This window comes from Galeopterus variegatus, unplaced genomic scaffold (genome assembly GCF_000696425.1).
Source record: "Galeopterus variegatus unplaced genomic scaffold, G_variegatus-3.0.2 Scaffold241, whole genome shotgun sequence".
NCBI lineage: Eukaryota > Metazoa > Chordata > Mammalia > Dermoptera > Cynocephalidae > Galeopterus > Galeopterus variegatus.
In genome coordinates this window covers 506038-519037 of record NW_007726352.1, presented here as the reverse complement: position 1 = coordinate 519037, position 13000 = coordinate 506038, and the positions used below count along the sequence as shown (strand labels likewise).

General features: G+C 43.9%; 1 protein-coding gene across 3 annotated transcripts in view; it reads right to left on the bottom strand.

The window, feature by feature from the left end:
- Window positions 1-3131: 3131 nt before the first annotated feature.
- Window positions 3132-13000, bottom strand: part of EIF4ENIF1 (eukaryotic translation initiation factor 4E nuclear import factor 1) — a 47341-nt gene continuing 37472 nt past the window's right edge. For 2 of the 3 annotated variants that reach the window (XM_008566420.1, XM_008566418.1), the window contains exons 12-19: window positions 12551-12734; window positions 11528-11607; window positions 10594-10736; window positions 7777-7861; window positions 6458-6590; window positions 4938-5282; window positions 4478-4642; window positions 3132-3890 (exon numbers count right to left, since the gene is read on the bottom strand). In XM_008566420.1, coding sequence (XP_008564642.1) covers window positions 3649-3890; window positions 4478-4642; window positions 4938-5282; window positions 6458-6590; window positions 7777-7861; window positions 10594-10736; window positions 11528-11607; window positions 12551-12734 — 1377 coding nt within the window. In that variant the 3' untranslated portion in view covers window positions 3132-3648. The remainder of the gene's footprint in view (window positions 3891-4477; window positions 4643-4937; window positions 5283-6457; window positions 6591-7776; window positions 7862-10593; window positions 10737-11527; window positions 11608-12550; window positions 12735-13000) is intronic. The other variant, XM_008566421.1, reaches the window with a different exon arrangement.

Here is a 13000-nt window from a genome sequence, read left to right as displayed (position 1 = left end):
AGTGAGTTGTTTCCCTTTGATAGTCTTCCTGGAGGCTGGGCTTAGCACTGTCTCCAGACCCAGGAGATAAGCCCCTCAGGCTTGGTATTCTAGTCACTTTCCAGAACAGACCTTGGCATCACTGGTGCATTTATGAAAGAGGCCATGATCTAGAGCCTGCCCCAACTCTGCAGGGAATAAGGGAAATATTGGCTTTCTGGCCTATGGGATTTCCAGCAAGGTTTGCTCTCCAGCCAGAGCATAAAATTGATTTTCATTGAGCAACCATTTAGCACTGCCAGGATGTTGGGAAGAGAAAGTTGCTAAAGTTCAGTTCATCAACGGTCTCAGGATGTGCTTCAAATAGGCCTTATGTCCATCATTAAACACTCTCCCCCTCATCTGCAGCCTCCTAGCCCTTGAGGAAGGCATTACCCTACTTTTCCCTTCCCTCTCCTTTGGGTTTAAACATTGCAGTTCTGGGAAAGGGGTGCAGTTTGGTGTGAGGAGTTCTGCCTGGGGTAGGGCCACTGAAATGGTGCATTCCTATAACTAAAGGCTTTCTTCTCATCAACTGTATATCAGTCCATTTTCTTTTGCTCCTAACAATACCTGAAACTGGGTAATTTGTAAAGAAATAGAATTTATTTCTTACGGTTTTGCAGGCTAAGTGCAAGGTCAAGAGGTACATCTGGTGATGGCCTTACTGGTATAGAGCTCCACAGAGACACAGGGTATCATATACACATAATGAAGGCTGGGCAAGAGCACTTAATGTGCTCTCCTTATAAAGCCACCAGTCTACTCCCTGATAACCCATTAAACTGTTAACCCATTAAACTGTTAACCCATTGCTCCATGGACTAATCCATTCATGAGAGCATAGTCCTCACAATCCAATCACCTCTTAAAGGCCCCACCTTTCAAATATATTGGGAATTAAGTTCCACGGGAGCATGGGGGAACATTTAAACCACAGTAACCTCTTTATAGGGATTTGACTATTATAGCATGGCTTAAATTTCCCATGCTGTTACATATTCCATGTGTCTTTCCTGACCTTCTTTAGCACAACGAAGCAGACCCACTATTCCGTGCCATTAATTAGAATGCTTTTAGCTGCATTTAATGTAAAGCACTAACTTTAACCAGCTGAAATGGAAAGAAACTAGGTCTCTCACAGTTGTCTGGAGCTCATGTGTTTGTTCATGGCAGCTATTATATCATTGAAGATCCAGGTTCTTTCTGTCAGTCTGCTCTGTCCACTAGAGTTTGTTGGCTTTGCTGGTAGCTCCCCTCATGTCACAGAATGTCTGCTGCAGTCCCAGGCTCTACATCAGCAATCCACAGGGTTGTAGAGGGCTGAATCTTATCTTTTTGGGAAGCCATTTCCTAGAAACTGCCTGGCCAGTTTTTCCTTGTGTCTCATGGTCTAAATTGGTTCACATGGCCATTCTTGAGTCAGAGTAACTCTTGGTAAAGGGAATAGTAATACTGAAGAACCAGAGTTTACCCCCGTAAGTTACCTTTATTCCTGAGCTCTTTCACAAAGAAAGGGCTAGTGGACCCAACTTCCCTTCTCTCTTAAGCCTGGCTTGTAAGACACTCAATAGCTATCTCCTGAAAGAATGCCTAGCTGCACTCTACATTCATTTTATTCCTACTTCTTGATTACCACTGGCCTCCCAAGCACTAGCTGCCCAATTTCTTCCTTTGTGGAGGCACTTTTGCTCTCTTCCTGACCTCCCGCCTCAAAGGTAGTTTTTGAGGTTCCCTGTGTTCCTAAGCTCTTTTACCTTGAGGATGCCTAAATCCTTAGCTTCAAGCTTATTTTGCACATCCTTCCAGATGATTGCTTCTAAACTTGTTTTATGTCTCCTAGATATCCCAAAGTTGCTCCAAAGCCATCTCTTGTTAGCTGAGACATCCCTTCCTCTCTGCCCTCATATCAGTTCCTGGAAGACTGCATTAACTTTCTCTTTTCTGTCCCCTTCCCCTTCCTCCAGTCCATCATGTATACCAAAATGGTTTTGCTAAAACCTGTATGCCTAGCTTCTGCTGTGATATTCTTAGCAACAGTCTCTTATTTCCTTTTGGCTCCATCATGCTCAATCTGCAAAGCTGGGTTTTGTTAAAAGGTTACCTGCTGGGCCGGCCCGGTGGCGCACTCGGTAGAGTGTGGCGGTGCTCCCGCTGAGGGTTCGGATCCCATGTAGAGACCGGTCCGCTCACTGGTTGAGCGCAGTGCGGGCGCGACACCGAGGGTTGCGATCCCGTTACCGGTCACGAAAAAAGACAAAAGGGGGGAAAAAAAAAAAAGGTTACCTGCTTTCTTGTGTTCCTGGAAGTACAGGGCAGGGTGGGCAGTTCCAGGTTTACAGTCAACACTCCTAACACTCAAGACTCCTACCAGTCAAAATTCAACCACCTTCCCCTTCACCTGTAAATTGGAGAATGACTCCATGCTACCCAATGAAGTCAAAATAGCTTTTATGGCCCTAAATGGACGAGTATCTAGAACTCAGGCAAATTAACTTGAGGAGCTTGAGAAATAAGTATCACCTCAGGTCAGTAGTACTGAAAAAACTTCAGTAAGGAAAGGGGATTCAAGATCCTATAGTATTCTAGTAGAATCCTCTTCCTCCAGTGCTGTGTGTAAGATGAATAATAAAACAATTGTGAGCTGAGGAATGAGTTAGAGAATACAGGAGTCTTAGCACAGGCATCAGTCTTAAGATGGTAAGTCTTACAACTTGAGAAGTTCCATATGGACAAATTAGACTTTAATGGATTGGATCAGAACTCTTGGGCTGGAGAGACAGGATGCCCCAGTAAATGTGAGGTTTGGGAGAAGCTACCACACACACTTGTACATGATTCTCCGATAAACAAATTGTTTTCACTAGGTGGGTTTAATTTGGGGAATTACACTATAGATACCCTGTATTAGCCAAAAGTCTACCTAGAGGGTCAGTCCAGCCTAAACTGATCCAGGAAGAAAGCCATAGCTTTTTCCTCCTAACAAGACAGAGTTCAATTCTATGAGTTTTAAAGAAAACTTCCCTCAGGGAACATATTGAGCCTCATGGCTTAGCTGGTTAGAAACAAGAAGGAAGGGATTCAGGGAGGAAATGAACACGATAATGCCATTCTTCATTCACACACTTAGCATATGCAACTTTAATCAACCAAAAGAAAAAAAAAGTCCCAAATGTACAAGTGAAAAAAATCCAAATTGTTGACACAGGCTTAATATCAGCTACTTTTATGTACAGCTGTATAAGTTCAAAAAAGCTATCCTATATGTATATACAAAAGTTGTTTATACACAAGTCTGTACATAAGGGTCTATACATTTATTTCCTCAGAACCCTTAGGTGCCATCTCCCGGTGAGGACACCAACACTTCATTCACATATCTTACAAAAAAGAAAGACTGTTTCCAGGATTGACAACACTGCATCCCATATTCAGACTACGTAGTCTCCACTCGATTGGTTAAGATCCTTTTGTCATAATGCAGACCACGCCAGGTGCATGAGCCCTCCCAAACAGCTTCGCACAGGGTGCTCCAAAGTAAAAGCCTGTAAACCAACCCGAGATAAGGAAGCAGAGTCCTGACTAGGGTGCCACCATAGGTCCAGGCTTAGGTAAGCCTGCCTGCCCTGCTCACTGTCGGTATTCCAATTCATCTACACTGATGACTTTAGCAGGCATGGAGGGAAGGGGCTGCTGCAGCACATCTGAGCCAAACCATTTGGCGAGGCCCACGGGGGAGCTGCTTCTCTGGCTGGGGCGGTGCTCCAGCTGAGAGTGCATGTGGGGCAGGCCTGACCTGCTGGGCACATTCTGAGGGGTTGTCTGAACACTGACAGCTGCTGCTTGGGAACCAGAGCCTGGAGGATGCAGAACTGTGGAGATAAGAAGGGTTATCATTCACAGCATGAGTGAGAAAGTAGTTCTTTATTAGGTCCTGCTTCATTCAAACCTTATCCAAAAAGAAGTCTTTACCAGAGGATTTATTCTAGGGCTTCTTTAGAAAACTTTGCAAAATGCCAACAATGCCAGAACATGGTTCCTTGGAAAGCTAAACTATTTAGAAGCCATCAATATTGAAAACCCACCCTGGATGACATGACCACTACTACCCATGGCAAGCAGCCCCATCACAGAAGCACTAACATTAATTAGCTGGTGAGAGGATATCTACCCTGGATAGGCCCTATGCTAAACTGCTATTGGAAGCCTTCTCTCCTAAAAGGCAAAGAAAGCCAGAGCACACATGGCTCTCTCACTGTCTTTGCAGTGATAGTAATCCCAAATCTTACAGAGGACATTTTACTTCATCTTACTCTCTGGTTACACCCTTTCACCCCAATCTTTTTATGACAAGTTAAAGAATGAAGTGTCACTTCATCTCCTTCACTGGAAATTGGTCCTAAAAGTATCAAGCCTACTCAGCCCCTCCCAAACTTGCCCGGCCCACTCCTGAACATACCTGAGCGCTGTAGCTGCTGGTGCATCATTGCCAGATGCAAAGGTGTCCCAGGACGAGGGTTTAAGAGAGGGTGACTAGCAGCAGGTAAAGGGTAAAAGGGCTGACCAAGGATTGGGCCAGATAGTCCCTGTAAATGGGTCAGGTCCATCCCAGGAGGAAGCACACCTATTGGACAGAAAAGACAAACTACTGACAAGTGGTCTTAATGTACCTGGAAATTTTCAAGCTTAACCATACAGTTTTGCTGATCTGGAAGTTTATTAAGAATGAAAATGACCAAGCTAGGTTCCGAATCTTTTAATGAACTAAGATGGATTGGACCCACTGTCAACCAGTTAGATGGAAGGATATAATAACATTTTTCTATGGGTGAAGATCTCCCACCACACAAGACTCAGTGTCAGCAACTGTTGTCACACCAGGTCCACAGGCTGACACCCAAACCAGATCAGAAACTCACCAGCTTGGAGCAAACTTGGAAGATGCTGTGGATGTACTCCCTGGGCCAGCATTCTTTGGACCAGCCCTGGGTGAAGCTGGTGAGCAGGCCGAACAATAGGGACATGGGGGACGAGAGGAACTTGGTGGACAGGGCGGAGAAAGGGGGTTCCTGGAACTGGGGACGCCAAGGTGGGTGTTTTTCTCCCAGTTGCTTTAGGTCGGTAATCTTGTTCTTTGGTGTAACGGTTGGTCTGGGACAGTGGGGTGGAACATGAAGACCGCTGTAATGTTGACAATTTGGGATTTGTAGTGGGAGAAGAGTCTTGATCAGCACTGGGCACAGAGTTGGATGACAGGGGGTTCTCTGTAAAGACACAGACAGAGAATATTTTGATATTGGGAAATTTCTCCCAAATACTTTGGCCTCCCAATGGTCCAGTAAATCTCATTTCTTAAGAAGGTCACAATTCTTATTTGATCCCCTCAGCAAGTTTTAAGGACTGCACGGTAGGGACCATCATTAAGGTGAATTGTGAGTCAGCATCACAGGGGTAGTTAAGGACAGAGCTGGGACTAGACCCCACATTTTCTGGCCTTCCGGCTCTTTGCTGGAACAGAGGATTTTTCATACACTTGCCAAAACCAAAGGCTCTGAAGTTAGAAATTACACTGCTTTAAAAGCCCACATCTTTATTCTTATAATCCTCCCAACCCAGGAATAGCTATGGGTAAATACCTAGCATATCAGGCCTGGTGGTCCAACTCAGTTTGGACACCCTGCTCTGCCCAAATAGCTGTGGCCTGGACCCATATGGGGGCTAGTCCTGTCCTAGTCAGCTGCTTGGAAATTAACATGCTTTTTAGCCTAAGGGGAAAATCAAGCAAGTGGAAGATTATGCAAATCCATCACAACAGAAAATTTAAACAGCAATTAGTGTGGCCAAAGAATCTGAACTGCCTTAATAGGACCAACAGGATTCTTCCCCACCCCCAGCCTTCTCAAATACAAGCAAAAAGCTCTCAGACCAATATTCTACACCTGTGTAAACCCTAACTTATCAGAATCTGTCACCATAACCTTCACAAGCCCTACTGAGCAACTCTTAAAAGCCTCTTGCATTTTATATATACTTCTTAAAGGCTCTCGCACACCTACAGTGTTTCACCCATTGCACAGATTTTGTTGGACACCGAAGTCTCCATAGACTGAAGAGACCCTTTCAGAAGTAAAACTTGTTGGATTATATTAACTTGCAAAATAAATGTACTAATTATTCAACTGTGAAGCCTAAATAAGGATCCTAAACTAAAGCTTGGTCTTAGCACTCATACCACTCTTAGACAGGCCAGAATTTTGAGCAGCCAAGCAACTGTGAGCTGGTCCAACTTTTCTCACTGACACAGAATTGTGGTCCAGAGCAGCCAGGGGTCTTGCCCAGGGCTTTGCAGAGAATCAGGTCAGCCTGGTCAGCACTCAGGCCTGTGTTCTTTCCATCACATACTTTCTTGAGCAGTACACCCTCAACAGCTCTGCAGTACCTTCACTGGCCTTCTGAGTATCCTCTTTACTGTCACCAGGAGCCGCTTTTCCAGATGCTGGCTCCTCCTTGCTCTTCTCTTTGCTCTCGTACATCTTACGAATCACTGAGGTAGGTGTGAAGGAAGGAGAAAGCTGCAGAGAAAAACAACTGGCATTAGCACATTCTCTAAGTGCCTTTCCCTAATATTAAGCCAGGATTAACTGGCCAAGCTATTCAACAAGGCAAAGAGTCCCCATATTGCCTACATAGTAGCAGAGATCAACTCCAACGCTCTGGTCTGTAGCTACTGGAGGAAAAGAAACAGAATGGGGCAAATAAGCAGTGTTCCAAATGCATCATTTCCTGCTGGTAACCCTGTGATGATGGGATCTGCCTATGTAGCCTCTGCTTCACATATTTCCCCAGCCCAGGATTAGGCTTGGGAAGAGCATGGCCAGAAATATACTCTGGAGCAATACCCCTTCCATCTAGGAAAGGACATTTCAGAATCTAACTTATTCCACACTCCTAATATTTCCCTTCTTAACTGAGCTACCAGAAAATTCACAATTAACAGTCTCCTCAGCCACTAGGATTTATTATTTAGGGTCATTTCTTCCCATCTCTTCACGGTTTATTTCTATGAGGATGATTTTATTATGCACACGTCTTTTCCCATCAAACAATCTTAAATCCTTGATGGCAGGAGACAGGGCATGACTTACAAATAGAAAAGTTCCTTCTAGACCCTACCTTCAAGGTGACTGGTGCAGAGACCCATTGGGGTCCTGAAGCACATAGCAAATTTTCCCCCTTGACTATCAGCTTTGACTAGATGATAAAAGTCTGTGAGGAATGAAACATTTTTAAAATAATGCTACTCAGGTGTAAACTAGACTTGTCACCACAAATAAGCAAACTCCTTTTTTCCAGCCTTGGTTCATATCACTGAAACCTGAATCAGTGAATCTGAATTTGTGAACTCTCCAGTATCTGACCCCATCACCCCTGTCCGCCTCACCTCCTGTCTCTCACCCTTGTCCTCTCACCTCCCCACACCAGCTGTTTATTTGTTTGAACATACTATAATTGCCTTGTGTACCCCGGCCCATGCTCGTCTATGTACTGGAACACACTTTCCCCAATGTAGGGGCATCACTGAGATCCTATGAGTTAGTGTGCTAAAAGGGGAAGACCTAACAGGCAAGTATGAAAGACTTAAATCAGCTATTCCTTTGGAAGGCACTCAAGGACATTTAGGGGCACAAAGTGGCATAACATAGGCACAACCAAACAGGGAGAAGCCTTAATGTCATTCAGTCACTAAAGGTCACTGACCATGCTTGTGATGGATGCAGCGGGGGCAGGAGAAGTGGAATTCCCTCGGTGCACTGGTGCTGGTGACTTAGTCACTCGCTGTTGCCTGTGAACAAACCTGTTATCAGTGTGAGCCCCAAGTTGCTTAGAGCCCAAGTCCTAAAACTATATAATACTCAAGACCAGCCTAGGAATTTAACATCCCCTTTCTCTTATCCAATTCAATTTCCCATGCATTCAGTAAGTGCCCAACATATGCAAAAGCACATGCTAACTTGTGAGGGAAGACAGAACTTAAAAAAGCATGGTCCCGGCCTTGCAAGAGCTCTCATCTACTGGAGGAGACAATAACCTTGGGCAAACCAAGACATGTAGATATTAGGCACCAACAAGGTACAATGGGAAAATGGAGGGGTAGGAGGAATGATAGGATACTCCAGGGAGTCTTAAAGAAGCTTCTTGGGGAAGAAGCTGCATTAAACTGGGTGTGATCACCGAGAAGCTAAAGACGGAGGACAACGGTTCAACAGTTTCGGGACCTGGGAAGAGCTTGGGAATGGTGGGGTTATTCAGGGACGGTGTACAGTTTATTTGTAGACTACACCAGTGAGGAATGCTAGGGAGTAACACTAGTTAGCACAGTGCCTGGCACAGAACTGATGTCTGTGAAACACTGATTCAAATAAAATAGAGAAGTAGGAGTTTCAGCTATTTTAAGACCCAGTTACATGCCAACATTCCCCACCACTACTGGTCCACAAACAAGATTGATCTCAGGCTTCCCAAGTGGAGGAAAAAGAACAGACCCCGCCCCCCCCCCCAGCCATTCTCCTTTAATTTGGAAGAAAACAAGAAACATTTGATGTAGATGTAAACAGAGAATTATGTGAGCTCCCTGGCTAATGAAAGCTTCACTGCATTCCAGCCCCGTCAAAGCCTGTGCCACAAAGGTTGAAGCCCAAGTTTAGTCAATGAACCTGGAAGTTCTCTGAATCAAAAGTATATAGGAAACCTAAATCCATGTTTTTTTTCTAGTCAGTACCAGGTAAGCCCACACTGCTGCCACACTGAGACTGAATATGACAACGTGGGCAGAGATTAGTGGTATTTTGAGTGACTAAGAGGAAACTCCAAACTTGGGGGTTCCACCTGACTATTATTTATTCCTTTTGGTAAACATATTTGAGCACCTACTATGTGTTAGACACTGTTATAGGAGCTGGGGATATAGGAGTGAACAATATCTCTGGCCTCATGGAGACAACATTCTTGTGGTTGCAGGGTACAGAATGGTTACTACAGGCAGGGAGACAAAAAATAAATAGTATGCTAGAAGGTGATAATAAAAAAAAGCAAAGTGGGAAGAAAGGCATATCTGTTGGGGGGGACACAATTGTATGTACATAGGGTGTCCTGGAAGAGACTGACAGGCAGAAATTTTTGATCCAAAACACAAAAGCTGCAATGACACTGACTTGGGTAAGTCAGTCATATTTTTAAAACCTAAGTTTCTGTATCTGTAAAATGCAGTTATTTACTCCCATCTACCTCACAGGGCTGACGTGAAGATCAAATAAAATTTTGGATGTTAAAAGTGCTTTGAAAGTCAGAAATCATGTCAGCAAACATTTAGGTAACTACATAATGTTACAGAGAGAAAGCAAGTGAGAAGGGCTCAGCAGACCAGTCCTGAGCTCCGTGTTTAGACTGAGGGGTACTGCAGATAGCAAGCGCTTATGCAAGAGTACCTCTTGGTCTCAATGTCTTCTGAAAGTGTTGCATATAAAACCAGCTGAACCCAGACACTGAGGCACTGATGAGGTAATTTTCAAAATCACATCAAAACATATTCTTAATTACCAAGTATTATATGGGTAGGAATAAACTGTAGTGTTCAGGGATGTTCATTTTGGTGATAAAACTAAAAAAATTAACGTAGTGATTACTTTTAAAGGCTGGACAGTGGTCACTTCTGAGGAAGAAAAGGGTATTACTGGCACAGGGCACATGGTGGCCTTCCAGGTAGTTAACAAGAGTGTTTGCCTTACAATAAGCTACGCATTTGTTTTATGCAGTTTTCGGTGTCTGTTTTATTTTGCAATTAAAAAAAAAGAACAATATTGCTACCCCCTTCCTCCCCAACTAATGGTTCATTTCATTTTAACACGTTACAACTAGCAAAAACGAGCAGAATGAAGTCAGTAATCTACTTGTTAACAGATATGATCAACAAATCTATCAGCCCTGACCAACAAACCCCTGATGTAACAAACATGCATCAAGGGAGAGTTTGATAACCCAGCATGGAATCTGTGGGGGAAGGAACCTAGGTGGAGTTTCATTATCTCATAAGTATGACTTTAAATAAGGAGCTATGTTAGTTACACCTGTAAAAAATGAATCCTTTAACTGATAAAAACACTAAGATTTTAAAATATATTTTACTTATAACAATCTTGTGAGGTAAACTAGGCAGGCAGCATCCCTTCCGTATGACTAATTAGCAAATAAACCAAAAAAAGTAATTTATAAATCAAGAATATAAAACCATACAGGATGCAGTTGGTAGAACATAGTGCTAATATGTCTAAGGTCAAGGGTTCAGATCCCTATACCAGCCAGCTGCCAAACAAACAAAACCATACAAGATGGAAATTTCTACCCCTGCAGTAGAATGCAATCATATTATTTTCTCTATTGATAACATTCGAAGTGGTACAGAATTTCCATCACATATTGTACAACATACGAACATATGCAACAGAACTATACTGTGGATAATTAATCTCAGGAAAACTATATCTGCAAATCCCCACATGGGTAGGATTAGTAATTTACCTGTTTCTGAATCCATCTCTGGTTCTGTCCACCTGTGTCTTGCCAAAACCAGGTTGGTAGAAGTTTGCTGCCTGCACTGCAAGATCGTGTGGCAGGACCAGCCCCTCCAAAGCTGCCTGTTGCAACTCTAGCTGGCTCATCTGCTGAACAAAAGTGGCAAGGGAAGGTCAACAGCAGAATGAGGTCAGTCAATTCACTTTTTACAAGGGTCTCTCTATGCTCTTAAGTATGTTTAAGCAGCAGCTGAGAAAAATTAGATGATGCAGGGCCGGCCTGTGGCTCACTTGTGAGAGTGTGGTGCTGATAACACCAAGGCCAAGGGTTCAGATCCCTATAAAGGGATGGCCGGTAGGCTCACTTGGGAGAGCGTGGTGCTGACAACACCAAGTCAAGAGTTAAGATCCCTTTACCGGTCATCTTCTTTAAAAAAAAAAAGAAAAGAAAAAGAAAAATTAGGTGCTGTAAACCTGACTAAATTGTGCTGTCATCCACTGAACAGGATTTTTTTTTTTTTCCTTTTTGTCTTTTTTCGTGTCCGGCAATGGATCGCAACCCTCAGTGTCACGCCCGTACCGGACCGGGACCGGCAACAGGATCGCAACCCTCGGTGTTGCGTCCGCACCTCGCTCAGCCAGTGAGCGGGAACCAGTTCACAACATCCCCCTGTATGTGGGATCCGAACCCTCGGCGGGAGCGCCACCGCGCTCCCAAGCGGCGCACTGTAGCAGTGAGCCACTGGGCCAGCCCCTGAACAGGATTTTTAACTACTGAAGTATTATTTTATTTATTCAACAATTTTCTAGCCTTTTCTGAGCTTGCATTATAGTTCAAAACCACTTGCAAGCATTGCAGCAATTCAATTCTCCATCTTATAAGTAACAATAGGGGTGAAAAACAAGCAACAGACTGAATTTGAGAATGAGCTCAGCCTGACCTGGGCCGGGACAGGGCTCATGGGCTTGCGCATGCCTTGGAATGGATCTCCGAGTAGCTGCTGTGGTCCTGGTGTGAAACCTGTCGGGAAAGTTCCAGTATCAGTGAGTGTCAAAATGGCACACGTGCATGAAGGAGGCATTACCACTAATGCATGCTGCTCCTCGCTGAACACCATCTCTTTTGGGAAGCAATGATTGCCCTGGCTAACAGATGTCCCTCTTCCTCTGTACGCCAACAGTGGACTATGTGCACCTCAATCAGAGCACATTATTAATGGCCCAAATTACTGGCGTATCCATCCTTCCCACTAAGCTGTCAGCTTTGTCCCTCTCACAGCCAAAACATCTATCTGGAAGAGAAATACTTTTCTAGCCAATTTGGCCCATTATCACTTAGCCAGCTGGTACCAAAGCAGAGACCAGTGTCATGAGGTTCACACTCTTTCCATTCCATCTCCCTGATTGTGAATAGTAGATTTCAAAAACTGCCTCTCAAGGTGTGACTGGCAGGAGCCAGACTGGCCAGCAGCTTAAAGTGGTCCAGGATTGCAGGAATACTATGTGATTCTGTGCACTCTGCTAGTAGAGCTTTCCGGAAGTGCTTCTCTCAATCACATTCTGAATTATTAGCCACAAGACCTAACAGGTGATTTGTCTATCAACTTCAACAGCTTGGTAGAGAGCCACTACTCTGACTTCTACTGTATCAAGGAAAAACTCTTGAAGCCAAATAAATTTTTTTGGATTGCATTTCCGAAATAAGGAAGGCGACTAAAGAGCTTGGATCCAATTTAGATTAATTTCAAGGAAAAAAAACTATAACATTAACATATTAACCTAGAAGGGGAGCTGGATAATAAACTATCTTCCATATCCACCCCAAAAAAGTACAATAAGTTCACATATTTCTTTTTAAACTCTTTAAGGATGCCCATGAAAAAGACTGCCAGTTCTAGGAGACAAGTACAAACTATGTGGGGTGGGGAGTGGGGAGGCAGACATCCATGTCTAAGAGGATTTACCAATTGGTGATGGTATTCTTGGACGAAGGTAGTCTGCTGAGGCTGCTCGAGTTTGAAACACCTGTGACAAGGGAGGAGAGGGTGCTCTTTGGCCCAGTAAAGATGTTGTAGGTTCCAAGCTCCCCATAAGGCCACTCAGAAGATTGGAAGAAGCAGGTCTCTGAACTGGTTGACCCAGAAGTTCCTAATGGCAGAAAAGCCAAATCCCTGTGAACAAAACTAGTTCCTTCCAGTCAGAAGGTGTGGATTATGGATTAACTTTTGGAAGCCGTCAAGTGGAATCTCCTTCATGTTCCACTGAAGGACATGCTTGGCATGTGTACATGCAACACATTTCTCTGAACATTCAGCTAACAACATTTGCTTTAACTTAGTGCTATAATATGTTAGATATTTTTAAGTTCCACAGAAATTACAAGCCTGCAACCTGGAAATCAAGGCTTACTTTGT